General features: G+C 32.2%; 1 protein-coding gene across 2 annotated transcripts in view; it reads left to right on the top strand.

The window, feature by feature from the left end:
- The window catches only part of plcg1 (phospholipase C, gamma 1), a 97,270-nt gene that overhangs the window by 26,877 nt on the left and 48,117 nt on the right, over positions 1 to 22,276 (top strand). For both annotated transcript variants that reach the window (XM_049463108.1, XM_049463109.1), the window contains exons 3-5: positions 8,055 to 8,207; positions 9,234 to 9,327; positions 10,301 to 10,348. In XM_049463108.1, the coding sequence (XP_049319065.1) occupies positions 8,055 to 8,207; positions 9,234 to 9,327; positions 10,301 to 10,348 (295 nt within the window). The remainder of the gene's footprint in view (positions 1 to 8,054; positions 8,208 to 9,233; positions 9,328 to 10,300; positions 10,349 to 22,276) is intronic.

Raw genomic sequence — 22,276 nt, 5'->3', positions numbered from 1 at the left:
AGAGCATGAGCACAACCATTTTTTCCATGTGTTCTCTAATACATTCCAGCACGTTTACCCAACACACACACACACACACACACACTCGTCTTAAACCATAAAGAGGCTGAGTTTAGTCACAGTTCAGGTTTATAGCTGCAGCAGTCTGAGAATGCAAAGCTGCAAGTGCTAAAATATACTGTACTATAATTACAGTGGCTTATATACTTGGTGTGTGTGTGTGTGTGTGTGTGTTTATTTGGACATTTTTATTTATGTTCATACAGCAGATAAAAGTCTCAAATCAATCTAATCAAATGTTTAGTTTAGACTGTTCATACAATCTTTTTCATGTGACCCATATCTACACAGACGCAGAGCAGTGCTTCACGTTAAGTTTCACTTTTAATCCTTCAGCCAGAATCACATGAGCAGTGAAGCAGTTCAGGCTGCAGCTGAGCTCATCACCAGGAATTCACAACAGCTGGCTGAAAAAGACACATTATTTGGCCACAGTCAGGTTTTTATTATTTTTATTACATTATTTTCCTTTGAGTCTGTAGCTGCTTGTCTGCAATTTGAGCATTCTAACGGTATTTAAAGAAACACAGTATCATTCATTTTACTTTAATCCTGGATATATAGAGATATTTGGAGTGCATTATTATTAGTATCATGACTTTCTGAATCTTTGACTGTCATTCTGTCACAAATATGATAAAATTCTTGTATTTTTTTTTTTATATCTGTTAGTGGTGTGCCATTATCATATCGTATGCAACAATATAATTTATTTGTTGTTTGGTTGCAGTAGTGTATTCTTGAAATATTTTATTTTTAAGTCTGTGTTTTGTCATATCGATATTGCAAAAATACCATGCAATATCGTGATATTATTTTAGGGCAGTATCGCTAGGGCTGCAACTAATGATTATTTTGGTAGTCGACTATTATTTTTTCGATTAGTTGATTAGTCAAATGGCATTTAAATATCGGAATGTTGTTTAAACATGGAAATTACTGATAGTTAGTGGTTTCATATGTAATCTGTTGTGTTTGGGCACTTTTGGAGACACAAACTAAGTCTCCCGTTGCAGCGTTTTTTTTCCCCAGCACTTTGTGTAATGCAGTACTGTTACAAATTAACGATTAGTTGACAATGAAATTTGTAGTCAACAAATTTAAAATAATCGACATTGTCGATTATATCGACTAGGGTTGGGCGGTATGACGGTGTTTCGGTATACCACAGTATTTAAATATGGTGACGGTATTGTAAAATAGTGACGGTATATTAACCACGTGACGTGCCAAACCTGAACTTTGAAAAACGGACGTTTAAGACATTCTGCGCATCCACAATGAAAGAGCAGTAGAGGGGTAAGCAGTTGGAGCACCCTGATTGGTTATGGGGTGGGGATTCTCACTGAGGAGATCATACAGCAAAAACTCAATAAACTCTACAGGTTTCACTAATTTTCACCAAAATTATCGCCACAAATAGCCACATTTGTGCTGAAGTGACAATAAATCCCTAACAACTAACCAACCACCTAAATGATCAGATTTATCAGTTTATCCTGCAGCATGGGGTGTTCTGTGTGAGTTACTCAAAGTTACAGCTGCTTCCTTAAATATTCCTCATCTCCTATTTCTCTACAGAACAGTTTTTTATGTCACTCACGCTCATATTCTAATACCGTACAGAATTCTGCAGTTTCCTCAGAGTTTTCTGTCATTATTTCGCCGCTAGCTCGAGCGCTGTAAATATAAGCAATTCCGCGGACCGCGAGGCGCTGCACCGCGCTGCCGACATCTGAACCCCGGCTCCCCTTCTCGAGCAGAAACGGCACAACACCACCCGCTGTTAAGCTGCTGTAGTGGATACAGCGCTTATAAATAAATTAACACAAAAATTAGGGTATTCAATCTGTAATTTCAGTTTGTTTTATTTTTTCTTTTAATAACCGTTTTTATTAGTTTCAGTTAAGGGGAACTTTCACTTTCAGTTTTCGTTATTTCGTTCGTTTTCGTTAACAGTAATACGTTGTTATATGGTGATTATCAGGCCGTATAGCTTTATATAAAATAGAAATAGTATTAAAAAACAGATGACTATTTCCTGGAGCCTGGACTGACCCGAGATTTTCCATTACTTTCCTCGGGCCGAGTCTCGTCCGGGCTGAGAAATAAAAATCAAAGTATCCTGCTATTTAAAAGAATGGGAAATAAATAACAATAAAAATGTAGTTCTGCATACTAGAGTTTAGATTGTCTGCCTAAAACCCGAGCGTGAACGCGAGACTGAATCCGAGCGTGAACGCGAGACTGAATCCGAGCGTGAACGCGAGACTGAACGCGAGCTCATCCGCGCGTTTAAAGCTCCGCAGCATTTAATAAAACAGATTACTAGATATAAAATAGGAAAATAAGTAACTAAACTTAGCTCAAAATGCTAAAAGAAATATAATCTAACGAATTCTAAAATAACGAAAAATAAATAGTGTACAGACAGGTACAAAGCAAAAAAATATACATAAAAAATAAATCATCCGTGCGTTTAAAGCTCCGCAGCAATACCATATACCGCCATATAATCTGACGACGGTATGACGGTATGAATAACTTCAATACCGCCCAACCCTAGTGCTGTGCGATATGATGATAAATACCGTTTCTACAGTAATTTCATCAACTATTCATGCAAATATATAAAGTAGGCTATGCTGTGGTCATGTATTGCTGTAGTCACTTTGCATAAACTCTGTTTATATAAGTGATAAAGTAATCTTCACAAAAAAAAGCTTCATAATGTGGTTTTGCTTCTTTACGTTATTAAGGTCATGAGAGCTGAACAATGGAGACGCATTGTTCTTAAAAAAAATAGCTACTGCATCTATTTCATCTATATCTTATCTGTTTTCATTTGAGAGATATATATATATATTGCTGCTTTAAAAGGTCGTATTTCTCATTTGTGAAAGTTTGGTGTAAAGTCACTTTGAAATAAAGTTGGAAAAAAGTAAGCAATGATATTATTTTGTCTTTTTTTCCGAAGAATAACTGAAAACATACTTAAATATGATATCATGATATATATATATATATATATATATATATATATATATATATATATATATATATATATATATATATATATATATATATATATATATATATATATATATATATATATATATAGAGTTATCATGATATTAAAAAAAAAAACAATATCGTGATGTATGATGTATTCCCATATCGCCCAGCACTACATATCGCCCACCCCTAGTATCCATTACACTCAGTAGAGCATCTGCATGATTTTGAAGCTGCTATTTTAAGGTTATTGTTGATGGATAATGTTGTATTAAGGAAATAAAGGCTATAAAAGGATATTGATTAAATTAAATATCTCCCAGTTCTATAAGGGTCAGTGTAGTGTGCTATTAGAGGCTGCTAATGTGAGCAGCTTCTGTAATGTTATCTGAATCAGCAGTGCTGTTGAACTCCAGCTCAGGATCCGCGCTGCATCCGTTTAAGCCGTGGATGGAATTTATTGGCTGAGGAACAATCTAGGCTTTCCTATAACTCCTCCCCCCAGTCTTTGTTCTGGGACCGGCCTCTCCTATCTGGGTTTGTTGTGGAACCCGTGAAATGTGCTTTGATCTTTGGTGAAGAATATGTTGGTTTAAAGTGATAATCTACACTGTTCTAAAAGTTATATTACATTTTTACACCTATTAGTCCAGAACTAAGTCTAAATCCAGCTTCATGTGTGTGTTATATTGTGTACTGTTAGGCCTGTCACGATTACAATTTTTTGCAAACGATATGTTGTCCCAGAAATTATTGCGATAAACGATGTATTTGGCATTTTAAGATTATTAAACGGTACTAATATATTGATAACATAATATCATAAAAGAATTGCACCCTTTTTTAAAAGCAACAAACTTTCCATTTGTGTTCACGGATCTAATTTGGGAATAATATATGTATACACAGGGGTTGGACAATGAAACTGAAACACCTGGTTTTAAAGCACAATAATTGATTGTGGTAACGGACAGTTCTGGTGGAAACAGGAGAGTTGAGGTGCACATTGAATTCTGCGTGATTTGATCAGCCGTGGTTTTATGTTTTTTGGATACAATCCGGGTTAGCACCCGAACATCCCTTTCAGACAGCTTCCTCTTACAGCGTCCACAGTTAATCCTGTTGGATGTGGTTGGTCCTTCTTGGTGGTATGCTGACATTACCCTGGATACCGTGGCTCTTGATGCATCACAAAGACTTGCTGTCTTGGTCACAGATGCTCCAGCAAGACGTGCACCAACAACTTGTCCTCTTTTGAACTCTGGTATGTCTCCCATAATGTTGTGTGCATTGTAATATTTAGAGCAAAACTGTGCTCTTACCCTGCTAATTGAACCTTCACACACTGCTCTTACTGGTGCAATAATGTGCAATTAATGAAGATTGGCCACCAGGCTGCTCCAATTTAGCCATGAAACCTCCCACACTAAAATGATGACAGGTGTTTCAGTTTCATTGTCCAACTCCTGTACACATTGCTAAGTGCAGATGCATGATGTGCAGCCCCGGTCTGTCCCAGCTGGCCCACTTTGGACCAGCATAAAGACTGACCTCAGCTTTCACTTGAGAGATATGCTGTTGATTTTTCTATTTTTCTTAATAAAGATATTGAGATTTTGAGGTCACGCCACAGTCACAATATATGTAAGTGCCTTTTGTAAGTGCAAACACAATGGACGAAATCACAATTATTTAACCGATTGAGGTTATGATCATTAATTGAACGATAAGTCCGTTACAGCGACAGACAGAATATTGTTACTGTGAGAAACTTATCAATATCTGTAACTTCCTTTCTGCTTTTTTTTCCTATTGTTTCAGCGATGACAGTAAATGTTTGATTCAATTTCTGATATGTTTAAATGTATAGTGAGTAGGCCTGTCGCAATAATTACATTATCGACTTACCGTTCAATAAATGGACATGACCTTAATCAACACCCAAAATAAACTTAAAGAAACATAATAACGACCCAGTGCGGCTCTAGTAGCTTAACTTCAGTGTCTGTTAGGTTTGTGTTGCCTTATTCGTGTCAAGGCTGAGGCAAAGCCTTTATGCTGGTCCAACGCGTGCCAGCTGGGACAGACCTATCGACTATAGCCTACTTTCGTTCAAGCTGGAAACTTTTTAGGTTCCAAAATTAGGTCCTTTAACAGGAATGAAAAGTTTATTGTCTTTAAAAGAGTGTAATTACATTGTTATCATTTCATTAGTGCCATTTAATGGCCAACAATATCTTTTTATCGCAATAATTTCTGGGACAACCTATCGTTTGCAAAACATTATTATGATGGGCCTAATAATGAGCTGATTCACAGTGAGTTGAGGTGTTGTTTTGTCTCTTATCTGGTGTGTTTACGTCAGGGTTAGGCTGACTAACCTTTGCGGCCTTGATTTTTAGTTCACACCTCTAAAAAAGTGTTGCACCAAGGAAGGCCATGCAGCAATAGCTAAGGCTCAGTATTGTTCACTGAGGCTCCGCCCACCTCACAACTGCTCCAGTGGAACAAGGAGGAGGACCTACACGTATAATAACATGCGGGTGGTTTTAATGTTATGGCAGGTTGTAGTCTGAGGACACGTCTACAGTAAACTTCTGCTCTGCTTGACGTTGGCAGACTTGTGTTTAGACAGGACTCCTTTGTGTGCTCTCTCTCTCTCACTCTCACTCTCTCACACACTCTCTCTCACACACACACACACACACACACACACACACACACACACACACACACACACACACACCATTAGGATGATGTGCTTCTATCCTGGGATGTGTTGTGAAAGGCTGGCTGTGTGTGAGAGCTGCCCTCTCTGCCAGACAGCTGTTAACACCTCACCACTGACCATACACACACACACACACACGTAGACACACACATAGACTAGATATAGAAGGCACACACACTCTGAGCTGTGTACTTTCAGTACATCTCGATTTACTTGGTAAAAGTATCAATTAAATGGACCAAAGTATTTTAACACTCGCTCATTCGCTATTTGTTCAATGGTTTTAATAAGAATTAATCCTGCTTTTATTGGAGTAACTGTCTCTAATGTCCAGTGAAGACCTAATAGATTTTAGAGGATTCTATTGCAACAACACTGACAGTGTTAGTAAGTCACTCAGGATTTAAAGGCTGTTAGATGATCCCCCACCCTGCCTCACCCCCAACTCCCTCAAAAAATTATAATATCATTGAAAAGTTACTTTATTTTATTAATTCAGTTCGAAATTTGAAACTCATATATTATATAGATGTATTAAACACTCAAAATGATCTATTTTAAGTGTTTATTTATTTTATTGTTGATGATTATGAAGCTTACAGCCAATAAAAAACCCAAAAATCAGTGTCTCAGAAAATTAGAATATTATATATTATAAGACCAATTGGTACTTTTGGCAGTGTGGGCAGGGTGCCAAGTCCTGCTGGAAAATGAAATCCACATCTCCATAAAAGTTGTCAGCAGCAGAGGGAAGCTGTAAGATATGAAGTGCTGTAAGATTTTGTGGTAAAACAAAACTGCACTGACTTTAGACTTGATAATAAAACACAGTGGATCAACACCAGCAGATGACAGACATGTCTCTCCAAACCATCACTGATCATCAGTAAATTTTACATTTCATTTAAAGTAAATCAAGGGATCAGAGTCTGGAGGAAGAGTGGAGAGACACACAGTCCAAACTGCTCGAGGTCTAGTGATTTTCTCCCAGAAAATTACATTACATTACATTACATTACATTACATTACATTACATTTGGCAGACGCTTTTGTCCAAAGCGACTTACAATAGTCAAGTACAATGTAAAATAAGTTTAAAGGAAAAACATCTTTGGATAGGGATAAAAGGAGGACAAAGGGGAATAATAGGATAGAGGAGTGAAGGAGAGGAAGAAGGAAATGAGGTTAGAAGTAGTTAGTTAGTTAGAGGTGTTAAGAGAGTAAGTGCTCTTTGAAGAGCTCTGTCTTCAGGAGTTTCTTAAAGATAGCGAGAGATTCTCCTGATCTGGTAGTAGAAGGTAGTTTGTTCCACCATTGGGGAACTCTGTATGAGAACAGTCTGGATTGCTTTGTGTGAGTGTTTGGCAAAGCGAGGCGACGTTCACTGGAGGAGCGCAGCGGCCGGGAGGTAGCGTAAGCCTTCAGGAGCGAGTGCAGGTAGGAAGGAGCCTGTTCTGACATCACCTTGTAGGCGATTGTAAGAGTTTTGAATTTGATGCGAGCATCAACTGGTAGCCAATGGAGCTCAATGATCAAAATCTTACAGCACTTCATGTTTCCCTCTGCTGACAACTTTTAAGGAGATGAGGATTTCATTTTCCAGCAGGACTTGGCACACTGCCCACACTGCCAAAAGTACCAATTGGTCTTATATAATATTCAAATTTTCTGAGACACTGATTTTTGGGTTTTTATTGGCTGTAAGCTTCATAATCATCAACAATAAAATAAGTGAATGTTTATAATAGACCACTCTGTATGTAAAACATCTATATAATATAATGAGTTTAACATTTTGAACTGAATCACTGAAATAAAGTAACTTTTCGGTGATATTCTAATTTCTTGAGATGCTCTAGTATATGAGTTTCACATTTTCACTTTTTCACTTTTTCCCCAATGCACTTGTAGGGGTAATATTTATTGAGCTACACATACTAAAGTATTGTATAATGCACATGTAACAGTTCAACATACCAGACGTCTCAGCATTGAGTTGTTGTAGAGGTTCCTAATGGAGTCCTGTGTCAATCTGTGTCTTTTCAAGGCAAGCTGTTAATAAAGCAGCAGTATGTGGACGAGCATTGTCCTGTGGGAACCCACTCCCTTAGTCACATGGTCAGAGATTAGTGATTAGTGTTGGTTGGAAAAAGTTAAGGATTTGGTAAATCTCAGTATGATTGTGGTGATGATGATTATGATGATAATGATTGTGTAACTGATGGTCCTCTCTTTCTGTTCTGTCCAGTTGACATTCGGGAGATAAAGGAGATCCGGCAGGGTCAGAAGTCTCGGGATTTTGATCGTTATTTGGAGGATGCATCAGCCCGAACGGACCAGGCCCACTGCTTCGTCATCCTGTACGGAACCGAGTTCCGCCTTAAATCCCTCAGTCTAGCAGGTACGATCTGTTACACGCTGTTTATACAAATAAAAACACTTTTTTTATATGAATTCAATTTGTATTTATTGTGAAAATAGTGTTTTACTGAAGAAAATAAACAATTACCATATTTTACGGTATATACAGTGTATATATACTGTATAATAAGGTGCATTTTAAGTGAAAATAGTAAGGAACAGGGGTTTCCCTTCTAATTCAGCAGGTCTTGCTGCTGAGGCACCTTAGTAAACAAAACTGTAATTTTAAAAATTCTTTTAAAGTCAAACAAGCACTGGATATTAATCTACATGGATTTCTCTCCTCAAAACTGTTTATTTAAGGAAATGAACTGCTTCTGTTTATTTACAGTAAGCTTAGATTTCCAGTGTTTTAGTGCAGTTAGCAGCATTTAGCACTTAGCACTAGTAATGCTCTGAACAGAGAAAGAGCTAGTGCAGTTAGCGGATGATGCTAATACTGCTCTAGTCTCTGTGCTGGAGAAACCTCCATGAAAACTCACCCTTAGGGCGTTATGCCCTTAGACTGGTAGAATTTATACATAAGGAGCACTGGATTATAAGGCACACTATCGATTTTTGGCCAAATTAAAGGATTTTAACAGTATAGCACAATACCAAAATTATGACTTTTGATACTATACTTACCTAAATATATCCATACTAATACAGAAAAAATATCATTGCAAAAACTTGACAATTCAGAAATGAATGGAATAATAGAATATCTTCACTGTCCTATGAAAAACACTTATCTCCATTTTTGTCGATTTTAAGTTGACTACATAACTTGAACAGACAAACTGTCTCTCACACTGTGCCAAAATTTCTTGAAATTTCTTTCATTGAAAGTTTACTTTTTTTTTCTCTCTCCTGTAAAGTTGCTGTTTTGGATAATATCAAATATCCATAAAACTAAAATGTTTAGTTTTTTATAATAAAAGAAAAAAAAAACAGAAAAGATTAACAATGTTGTGGTGATTTATTCTTCATTTTAAGTAAGAACATGTGTTTGTGTGTGTTGCAGCCACATCGGATGAGGAGATGGCGATGTGGGTGAAGGGTCTGACGTGTTTGATGTCGGACACTCTGGACTCCTCCACTCCGTTACAGATTGAACGGTGGGTATCTGCATATCAATTAATCAATCAATGAATTCCCTTAGCCCTAAATGATCTAGTCTTGGTTGAATAAGCTGTGAAAAGTATCTCCATTCATTAGCATGAGTGTGGCAGTAAATATTTTCATTTTGCGCCTTTTGTTGAGATTCTGTAGTGTAATTTAAGTGTTCTCTCAATTTTTTAATCAATATCTCTTTAGATAGATAGATAGATAGATAGATAGATAGATACTTTATTTATCCCGAAGGAAATTTATGAATGTTAAACTAAAGTTTAAATTAATCTTAAACTAATTCTTACAAATGTTGTAAGAAAAATCGTTAATGTTTTTTTTTGCCTTTTTTCCTAAATATTTCCACATTTTCTTCCAATTTAGCTAGGCCAAGTATCCATGCCTAGTAGCTAGGCCACCCGTTCAGCTGCTACTGTATATCCCCCATCACAGATTAAATTAAACCAGTTAGGATACTGAATTATTTAAATTCCAAATCATTATTGGATTATTGGAAAATTTTAAAGGGTTAGCATCACAGCGCTAACGCTCGGAGGAAAACGCAGCGACTTGGTTCTGATACATCAGCTCACAGATGCAGCCTTGTGCTGATCCACATCACCCTAGGAGTGATTAGGGGAAAAAAAGAGCACCATCTACTGTACTGTATCCACCCAGAGAGAGCATGACCTATTGTGCTCTCTCGGGGCTCCGGTAGCTGATGGCGAGCCGCATGAATAAATCTGTGCAAGACAAGGAGGTTATGAGTAGTGATGGCCATTCCATATTCATATACATAACTATTTAAATGCTCTTTCCAATGTTTAAAAATGTATTTATTGTTTAACTTATCATTATTAGAAATTTGCTGTTAAGGTTGATGAATGAGACATTGAATTGATTATATAAAAGAGATATTTTTTCAATGATAAAACCCTTGATCTTATTTTTCTAATTGTTTGATGTTATATTATGTTTCAGGTGGTTAAGGAAGCAGTTTTACGCTGTTGATCGTAACAGGGAAGATAAGTACGTCTGATTTTGTATTATTTATAGCAGTTCTTGATCATTTAATGTTGGATCTGCTATATAAATCATTTAAAATAAATAAATTATGTGTATAGCAGATACATAATCCTTTGTAATGGATAATAAACCATTTGCAGTTCATTTCAGAATAAAATCTTACAGAAGATTCTCTATCTTTTGTAGTAGATAAGTCAGTTAAAGAAGGTACTGAATCATTAATTATAGATATTGAATCTGTTAGAAGATACTGAATCATTAATAGTAGATATTGAATCAGTTATAGAAGGTACTGAATCATTAATTATAGATATTGAATCTGTTAGAAGATACTGAATCATTAATAGTAGATATTGAATCTGTTAGAAGATACTGAATCATTATTAGTAGATATTGAATCGGTTATAGAAGATACTGAATCATTATTAGTAAATATTGAATCAGTTATAGAAGATACTGAATCATTATTAGTAGATATTGAAATGATTATAGAAGATACTGAATCATTATTAGTAGATATTGAAATGATTATAGAAGATACTGAATCATTATTAGTAGATATGGAATCGGTTATAGAAGATACTGAATCATTATTAGTAGATATTGAATCAGTTATAGAAGATACTGAATCATTAATAGTAGATATGGAATCGGTTATAGAAGATACTGAATCATTAATAGTAGATATTGAATCGGTTATAGAAGATAATGAATCATTAATAGTAGATATGGAATCGGTTATAGAAGATACTGAATCATTAATAATCGATACTAAATCGGTTATAGAAGATACTGAATCTTTAATAATAGATATTGTATCGATTATAGAAGATACTGAATCATTAATAGTAGATATTGAATCAGTTATAGAAGATACTGAATCATTATTAGTAGATATTGAATCAGTTATAGAAGATACTGAATCATTATTAGTAGATATTGAATCGGTTATAGAAGATACTGAATCATTAATAGTAGATATTGAATCAGTTATAGAAGATACTGAATCATTAATAGTAGATATTGAATCAATTATAGAAGATACTGAATCATTAATAGTAGATATTTAATCAGTTATAGAAGATACTGAATCATTAATAGTAGATATTGAATCGGTTATAGAAGATACTGAATCATAAATAATAGATACTAAATCGGTTATAGAAGATACTGAATCATTAATAGTAGATATTGAATCAGTTATAGAAGATACTGAATCATTAATAGTAGATATTGAATCGGTTATAGAAGATACTGAATCATTAATAGTAGATATTGAAATGATTATAGAAGATACTGAATCATTAATAGTAGATATTGAATCAGTTATAGAAGATACTGAATCATTAATAATAGATACTAAATCGGTTATAGAAGATACTGAATCATTAATAGTAGATATTGAAATGATTATAGAAGATACTGAATCATTAATAGTAGATATTGAAATGATTATAGAAGATACTGAATCATTAATAGTAGATATTGAATCAGTTATAGAAGATACTGAATCATTAATAATAGATACTAAATCGGTTATAGAAGATACTGAATCATTAATAGTACATATTGAATCGGTTATAGAAGATACTGAATCATTAATAGTAGATATTGACTCAGTTATAGTTGATAATGAATAATTAATAGTAGATATTGAATCAGTTATAGAAGATACTGAATCATTATTAGTAAATATTGAATCAGTTATAGAAGATACTGAATCATTAATAGTAGATATTGAATCAGTTATAGAAGATACTGAATCATTATTAGTAAATATTGAATCAGTTATAGAAGATACTGAATCATTAATAGTAGATATTGAATCAATTATAGAAGATACTGAATCATTAATAGTAGATATTGAATCAGTTATAGAAGATACTGAATCATTAATAGTAGATATTGACTCAGTTATAGTTGATAATGAATCATAAATAGTAGATATTGAATCAGTTATAGAAGATACTGAATCATTATTAGTAAATATTGAATCAGTTATAGAAGATACTGAATCATTAATAGTAGATATTGAATCGATTATAGAAGATACTGAATCATTAATAGTAGATATTGAATCAGTTATAGAAGATACTGAATCATTAATAATAGATACTAAATCGGTTATAGAAGATACTGAATCATTAATAGTAGATATTGAATCGATTATAGAAGATACTGAATCATTAATAGTAGATATTGAATCAGTTATAGAAGATACTGAATCATTAATAATAGATACTAAATCGTTTATAGAAGATACTGAATCATTAATAGTACATATTGAATCGATTATAGAAGATACTGAATCATTAATAGTAGATATTGACTCAGTTATAGTTGATAATGAATCATTAATAGTAGATATTGAATCAGTTATAGAAGATACTGAATCATTAATAATAGATACTAAATCGGTTATAGAAGATACTGAATCATTAATAGTAGATATTGAATCGATTATAGAAGATAATGAATCATTAATAGTAGATATGGAATCGGTTATAGAAGATACTGAATCATTAATAATCGATACTAAATCGGTTATAGAAGATACTGAATCTTTAATAATAGATATTGTATCGATTATAGAAGATACTGAATCATTAATAGTAGATATTGAATCAGTTATAGAAGATACTGAATCATTATTAGTAGATATTGAATCAGTTATAGAAGATACTGAATCATTATTAGTAGATATTGAATCGGTTATAGAAGATACTGAATCATTAATAGTAGATATTGAATCAGTTATAGAAGATACTGAATCGTTATTAGTAGATATTGAATCGAATATAGAAGATACTGAATCATTAATAGTAGATATTGAATCGATTATAGAAGATACTGAATCATTATTAGTAGATATTGAATCAGTTATAGAAGATACTGAATCATTAATAATAGATATTGAATTGATTATAGAAGATACTGAATCATTAATAGTAGATATTGAATCAGTTATAGAAGATACTGAATCATTAATAGTAGATATTGAATCAGTTATAGAAGATACTGAATCTTTAATAGTAGATATTGAATCAGTTATAGAAGATACTGAATCATTAATAGTAGATATTGAATCGATTATAGAAGATACTGAATCATTAATAGTAGATATTGTATCGATTATAGAAGATACTGAATCATTAATAGTAGATATTGAATCAGTTATAGAAGATACTGAATCATTAATAGTAGATATTGAATCGATTATAGAAGATACTGAATCATTAATAGTAGATATTGAATCAGTTATAGAAGATACTGAATCATTAATAATAGATACTAAATCGTTTATAGAAGATACTGAATCATTAATAGTACATATTGAATCGATTATAGAAGATACTGAATCATTAATAGTAGATATTGACTCAGTTATAGTTGATAATGAATCATTAATAGTAGATATTGAATCAGTTATAGAAGATACTGAATCATTAATAATAGATACTAAATCGGTTATAGAAGATACTGAATCATTAATAGTAGATATTGAATCGATTATAGAAGATAATGAATCATTAATAGTAGATATGGAATCGGTTATAGAAGATACTGAATCATTAATAATCGATACTAAATCGGTTATAGAAGATACTGAATCTTTAATAATAGATATTGTATCGATTATAGAAGATACTGAATCATTAATAGTAGATATTGAATCAGTTATAGAAGATACTGAATCATTATTAGTAGATATTGAATCAGTTATAGAAGATACTGAATCATTATTAGTAGATATTGAATCGGTTATAGAAGATACTGAATCATTAATAGTAGATATTGAATCAGTTATAGAAGATACTGAATCGTTATTAGTAGATATTGAATCGAATATAGAAGATACTGAATCATTAATAGTAGATATTGAATCGATTATAGAAGATACTGAATCATTATTAGTAGATATTGAATCAGTTATAGAAGATACTGAATCATTAATAATAGATATTGAATTGATTATAGAAGATACTGAATCATTAATAGTAGATATTGAATCAGTTATAGAAGATACTGAATCATTAATAGTAGATATTGAATCAGTTATAGAAGATACTGAATCTTTAATAGTAGATATTGAATCAGTTATAGAAGATACTGAATCATTAATAGTAGATATTGAATCGATTATAGAAGATACTGAATCATTAATAGTAGATATTGTATCGATTATAGAAGATACTGAATCATTAATAGTAGATATTGAATCAGTTATAGAAGATACTGAATCATTAATAGTAGATATTGAATCAGTTATAGAAGATACTGAATCATTATTAGTAGATATTGAATCGGTTATAGAAGATACTGAATCATTAATAGTAGATATTGAATCAGTTATAGAAGATACTGAATCGTTATTAGTAGATATTGAATCGAATATAGAAGATACTGAATCATTAATAGTAGATATTGAATCGATTATAGAAGATACTGAATCATTATTAGTAGATATTGAATCAGTTATAGAAGATACTGAATCATTAATAATAGATATTGAATCGATTATAGAAGATACTGAATCATTAATAGTAGATATTGAATCAGTTATAGAAGATACTGAATCATTAATAATAGATATTGTATCGATTATAGTAGATATTGAATCGGTTATAGAAGATACTGAATCATTAATAGTAGATATTGAATCGGTTATAGAAGATACTGAATCATTAATAGTAGATATTGATTATAGAAGATACTGAATCATTAATAGTAGATATTGAATCGATTATAGAAGATACTGAATCATTATTAGTAGATATTGAATCAGTTATAGAAGATACTGAATCATTAATAGTAGATATTGATTATAGAAGATACTGAATCATTAATAGTAGATATTGATTATAGAAGATACTGAATCATTATTAGTAGATATTGAATCAGTTATAGAAGATACTGAATCATTAATAGTAGATATTGAATCAGTTATAGAAGATACTGAATCATTAATAGTAGATATTGAATCAGTTATAGAAGATACTGAATCATTAATAGTAGATATTGAATCGATTATAGAAGATACTGAATCATTAATAGTAGATATTGAATCGATTATAGAAGATACTGAATCATTAATAATAGATATTGAAATGATTATAGAAGATTCTGAATCATTAATAGTAGATATTGAATCAGTTATAGAAGATACTGAATCATTAATAGTAGATATTGAATCAGTTATAGAAGATACTGAATCATTAATAGTAGATATTGAATCAGTTATAGAAGATACTGAATCATTAATAGTAGATATTGAATCAGTTATAGAAGATACTGAATCATTAATTATAGATATTGAATATGTTAGAAGATACTGAATCATTTATGGTATAAATTGAATCTGTTTTAGAAGATACTGAATCGTTAATAGTAGATATTGACTCAGTTATAGTTGATAATGAATCATTAAAAGTAGATATTAATAGTAGAAATTTAAAGTACATGCTGAATCATATGTAGCAGTTATTAAATTACGTTATACAGTCCTTTAATGTAGTTGCTAAATCATTTAATGTAGATGCTGTATAATAAACAGCTGTTTTTTTATATTAAGTGACTGAATCATTTATAGGAGTTAAAGAATCACTTACACCAGTCGCTGAATTGTTTCAGGGAGTGCATTTTAAAACTGAATCTTTTTTTGGTGAACAGGGAAGATAAATGAGTGATTTGGTTTGTAGCTTTTATAATGAAAGACTTGTTTAAAATACTTAATATTGTGTATTTTTGATTATATAGTTAATGTAATTACACTGTTGTAATGGAGCACAGTGTTTGTGAAATTCTGAAATGTCTTTACAGTGAAATGTGTTGTGTATATATTTACAGTTACGCAGGATGTGTTTTCTGTGTGTATCTGGGTAATGTAATGATGTTGGTGCTCCTGGCCGAGCTCTTTGTGGGTTTATTTAAGGCGGTTCTGAGTGACAGATGGTCGTACTGATCGGGTCGGCCCTGTTTCAGCTCTTTCATCTGCTTTTAGTGAGGGAGGGAGTCTCGGCTACAGGACGTTCTCTAACGGGTCAGATAACTCAGATAAAACCTGTTACTGATTATAGTAATAAAACAGCCAGTGCCTGAATATTTGTATTATGTATTTATCAGAGTTTAAAAAAGAGCAACTGAACTGTTCAGTAATAAACCACACGCGTTTCCACACGTTTAGAAATAACATTTATGTACGTAAAAAATACAGTAGCTTGTTAAAATGCAGATTTTTGTATTTTACCCTGATTGCTATTTGAGTGTATGTGCCAAAATATTTCACACAGATTCTTTTCCTGACTTCTATATATCCCTATATTTCTATATCTCTATTGTGTTTTGTATTTGGTCTGTATATCATTTGAAATTAATTGATTTGTATTGAATTAATGCAGATACTGAATCATTTAACTTGGACTTATTCATTTGTCAGTTATCGTTCAATTGAAAGTACATTATGAATCATTTGTAGCAAATACTGAATCACGTGTAGCTATTGTATCATTTAAAGTAGATACTGAATCAGTTCTAGAAGATATTTTGCAATATTTTAAGTAGATACTGATTCATTTGAATCATTTATTTTTCCAATTGAATGTAGATTATGAATCATTATAGCAAATAATGAATCATTTGTAGCTTTTGTATCATTTAAAGTAGATACAGAATCAGTCATACCTGTCAAGTCTCCCGTTTTGGCCGGGAAACTACCGTATTTTACTCCTCTTTCCCGCCGTCCTCCCGTATTAGTATTTTCCCGTAAATTTCCCGTATTATACTAAATAAAAAAATATATAGGCCACAGGCGACAATGCACTGACCGCTGTCTGTCTCTTAACCAATCGTGGTGCCGGTTCAAGGAGAAAGTCCCGCCTTTCAGGAGAAACAGCCAATCAGCTAGCTGGTTTTGCAGAGCGCAGTTTAGTGTGCGGGAAGCCCCGCCCCTCCCCTCGCTGTGAGTTCAGGCAGCTAGTCGGAGCAGCTGTCGTTAAAACTAATCTGGATATACGGAGATTTTTCTAAAAGAAAGGTAATTAACCATGTAAACTGTGATGAGATTGTTTCTGATAGCTGGTTAAAAAGACTCTTCTATGAATCAAAACATAAATTAAACCCACTGTGTGTTTAATAAAATACAGCTTGTCACTCAGTTAGCTTAACTTTAGAATTAGCTAGATAGATATTCAGGGTTTGAGAAAAATCTACGTATATATATATAATGCCCTGCCCTGATGTGCCTGATCAGCCAATAACTATCATTTCCAAACTCTATTAGTTCAGGGCTAGTTTTAGGGTTTGTTAGAATTGGTTTAAATCTCAAGTATTGTGGTGTAATGTATTATAATGTAATGTAATGTATTATTTAGAAGGGGTAGAAGAGATGGTTGAGCTGGAGAGAGAGAAAATGTGGAGAGGGCTGAAATTAACTGAACTGATCAGGAGTGGACTGAACGATAGAAAGAAGTATTAATGAAAGATTATTAATTGTGTAGGCCCCTTAGGACTATTATTTACTTATGGAATATATCTGATCCATGTCCTTTTTGTAAATTTGTGCACCCTTCAATTTCAATTTTAAATCTATTAAATAAATAAAAAAAAAAAAAATATATATATATATATATATATATATATATATATTTTTTTTTTTTTTTCCCCTCGTTTGGCCTGTTGGGGCGGTGGAAAAAAACCCTTATTTTTAAGTCCAAAACTTGACAGGTATGAATCAGTTGTAGAAGATATCGCAATAATTACGGTTGATTCTGATTCACTTGAAGAAGTTATTCAATTTTAAATAGATTATGAATTATGTGTAGCAAATACTGAATCATTTTATAGCTATTGTATCATTTAAAGTAGATACTGAATCAGTTCTAGAAGATATTGCAATATTTGAAGTAGACACTGATTCGTTTGAATCAGTTACTCAATTGAAAGTAGATTGTGAATCATTTGTAGCAAATACTGAATCATTTTATAGCTATAGGTATTAAGTCATTTGAAGTAGATACTGTTAATTTGTATCAGTTGTTGCTTATGTTTGGTAGATTATACTGTATCATGTATAGCAAATACTGAATCATTTAAAGTAGATACAGAATCAGTTCTAGAAGATATTGCAATATTTATTTCTTTTTCAATTAAAAGTAGATTAATGAATCATTTGTAGCAAATAGTGAATCATTTACAGCTATAGTTATGGAATAATTTTAAGTAGACACTAAATTGTTTTAAAAAGCTTTGAATAATTTAAAGTAGATACTGAATCAGTTTTAAAAGATATTGTAATATTTAAGTAGATACTGATTCATTTGAATCAGTTAATATTTCATTTGAAAGTAGATTATTTAGTCATTTGTGGCAAATACTTTTGATTAAGCCATAATGTATAGCTATTAAATAATTTAAAGTAGATACCGAATCCTTTCTAGACGATATTGCAATATTTAAAATAGATACTGATTCAAGTGAACCAGTTATTTTTCATTTAAGAGTAGATTATGAATACTTTATAGCAAATACTGAATCATTTATAGCTATATTTATTAAATCGTTTGAAAGCAGACACTGATTCATCTGGATTAGTTATTGCTTATTTAAAGTAGATTATTCTGTATCATGTGTGACAAATACTGAATCATTTATAGCTATTGAATCATTTAAAGTAGATACAGAATCAGTTCTAGAAGATATTGCAATATTTTAAGTAGATACTGATACTCATTTGAATCAGTTATTTTTCAATTGAAAGTAGATTATGAATCATTTGTAGCAAATATTGAATCATTTACAGCTATAGTTATGGAATCATTTTAAGTAGACTTTTAAACAGCTATGAATCATTTAAAGTAGATACTGAATCAGTTTTAGAAGATATTGTAATATTTAAGTAGATATTGATTCATTTGAATCAGTTATTTTTCATTTGAAAATAGATTATGAATCATTTGTTGCAAATGGATGTTAGGTCAGTTGTAGAAGTTATTAAATCAGTTAGATACTGAATCATTTTAGAGCAGTTTCTGAGTCATCCAGAAATACAGAATCGAGTAGCAATTAAATTATTTACTTATTAATTTACTTAAACACTGAGTTATTGGCTGAATACTGTTGAATAATTTATAGCAGATAATGAGTGGTTTATAATAGATGCAGAGTCATTTATAGTAGATACAGAATCAATTTCGAGTAGATACAGAATCAATTTCGAGTGAATATAGAATCAATTATAGGAGATACAGGTTCATTTAGAGGAGATACAGGTTCATTTAGAGGAGATACAGGTTCATTTAGAGGAGATATAGATTCGATTAAGGGTATATGCAGGTTCATTTCGAGTAGATACAGAATCATTTCGAGTAGATACAGAATCAATTTTGAGTAGATACAGAATCAATTTTGAGTAGATACAGAATCAATTTTGAGTAGATACAGAATCAATTTCGAGTAGATACAGAATCAATTTTGAGTAGATACAGAATCAATTTTGAGTAGATACAGAATCAATTTTGAGTAGATACAGAATCAATTTCGAGTAGATACAGAATCAATTTCGAGTAGATACAGAATCAATTTCGAGTAGATACAGAATCAATTTCGAGTAGATACAGAATCAATTTCGAGTAGATACAGAATCAATTTCGAGTAGATACAGATTCATTTCCAGTAGATACAGAATCAATTTTGAGTAGATACAGAATCAATTTTGAGTAGATACAGATTCATTTCCAGTAGATACAGAATCAATTTTGAGTAGATACAGAATCAATTTTGAGTAGATACAGATTCATTTCGAGTAGATACAGAATCCATTTCGAGTAGATACAGAATCAATTTCGAGTAGATACAGAATCAATTTCGAGTAGATACAGATTCATTTCCAGTAGATACAGAATAAATTTTGAGTAGATACAGAATCAATTTAGAGTAGATTCAGAATCAATTTAGAGTAGATTCAGAATCAATTTAGAGTAGATTCAGAATCAATTTAGAGTAGATTCAGAATCAATTTAGAGTAGATTCAGAATCAATTTAGAGTAGATTCAGAATCAATTTAGAGTAGATTCAGAATCAATTTAGAGTGGATTCAGAATCAATTTAGAGTGGATACAGAATCAATTTAGAGTGGATACAGAATCAATTTAGAGTGGATACAGAATCAATTTAGAGTAGATTCAGAATCAATTTAGAGTAGATTCAGAATCAATTTAGAGTAGATTCAGAATCAATTTAGAGTAGATTCAGAATCAATTTAGAGTAGATTCAGAATCAATTTAGAGTGGATTCAGAATCAATTTAGAGTGGATACAGAATCAATTTAGAGTGGATACAGAATCAATTTAGAGTGGATACAGAATCAATTTAGAGTGGATACAGAATCAATTTAGAGTGGATACAGAATCAATTTAGAGTGGATACAGAATCAATTTAGAGTGGATACAGAATCAATTTAGAGTGGATACAGAATCAATTTAGAGTGGATACAGAATCAATTTAGAGTGGATACAGAATCAATTTAGAGTGGATACAGAATCAATTTAGAGTGGATACAGAATCAATTATAGGAGATATAGATTCATTTAGAGTTGATACAGAATCGTTTCTATTAGATACTGAATCATTTGTAGTAGTTAATGAATTTAGAATCATATTAGTACTTATATTAGTACATACTGAGTAGTTACTGAATTGTTGATGGATTTTATTGAGTCACTAATTCACTGAAACACTTATTAAATATACAGAATCTTTTAATAGCAGTTAAGGCATTGTTTATATTACATACTGAATCATTTACGGTATGTAGTGAGTCATTTATGGTAGATGAGGAATCATTTATAGTAGTTACTGAATCATAGAGATTAATATTAATACTCAGAATAAGCCTTGGGTTCCTCACATAATGGCTGACGTACGTATGTAAATTCTCTCTTTCTGATTGGCTGCTATGTATCTTAACCTTTATTCAGAAAGTGCTCCAGTCTGAAACACTCTTTATAACTTTATTCTGAGTGGGTGGGGCTTAACTGCTGTAGGATGAATTTGGGGATGTATCTCAAATATTTTTAATTTTAAACCTGAACTTTAAACAATTTCTTGTGTTTTTATTGTGATATAAATATAAAATTAAGAACTTCAAAGTAGTATATTGTCTTTTATATATATTTAACCTTTCAGCCTGATGTATAATTCAGTTGTTTAAATAATGGTAACATTAGTTAAATCTTTATGACTCTTAATTTGTAGCTTTTCTGTTTGTTCTTCTGCTGCAAGACTGCTGTTAACTTGCTGACGTTTTCTTTTGAGACCTTATCAGTTATCTACACACACACACACACACACACACACACACACACACACACACACACATTCACACACACACACACACACACACACACACACACAGACCTGTCAGGTAGAGAGAGATGGAGTGTAGCCTCGGCTGGGGGCTGCAAGCAACGACACATCCTGCAACAGGAAACAAAGCTTTAGAGAATGAGTGTGTGCACTCCCCACGCAACACACACACACACACACACACACTTACACACTCTTAAACACAGCTAACTGAGTGTGGGGGAGAGAAGAGAGGAAGACGGGAGGAAAGGAAGAGCTCTGAAGGCCGGTTTGGGGGTTTGAGTTTGCTTTAGTCTTTATATTTCAGTACAGTGAGCAGCACTGAGTCAACGCACACACACACACACACTCACTCACACACACAGTTTACCTGTAATACTGTGTTTCACAGACCCAAACTTCAACACTTCACTACTAAAACAACATCAGATACATGTTCGTTTCATAGCAAATACAAGATCACTTAGAGCAGCTACTGAATCATTTCTAGTAGATACTAAATATTTTATAGTAGATTCAGGAATGTAGGTTTAGGATCATTCATAGCAGTCACTTAATCATTTAGAATAA

Source organism: Astyanax mexicanus, chromosome 13 (assembly GCF_023375975.1).
Source record: "Astyanax mexicanus isolate ESR-SI-001 chromosome 13, AstMex3_surface, whole genome shotgun sequence".
Classification (NCBI taxonomy): domain Eukaryota; kingdom Metazoa; phylum Chordata; class Actinopteri; order Characiformes; family Acestrorhamphidae; genus Astyanax; species Astyanax mexicanus.
This window is presented reverse-complemented; position numbering and strand designations above follow the sequence as displayed.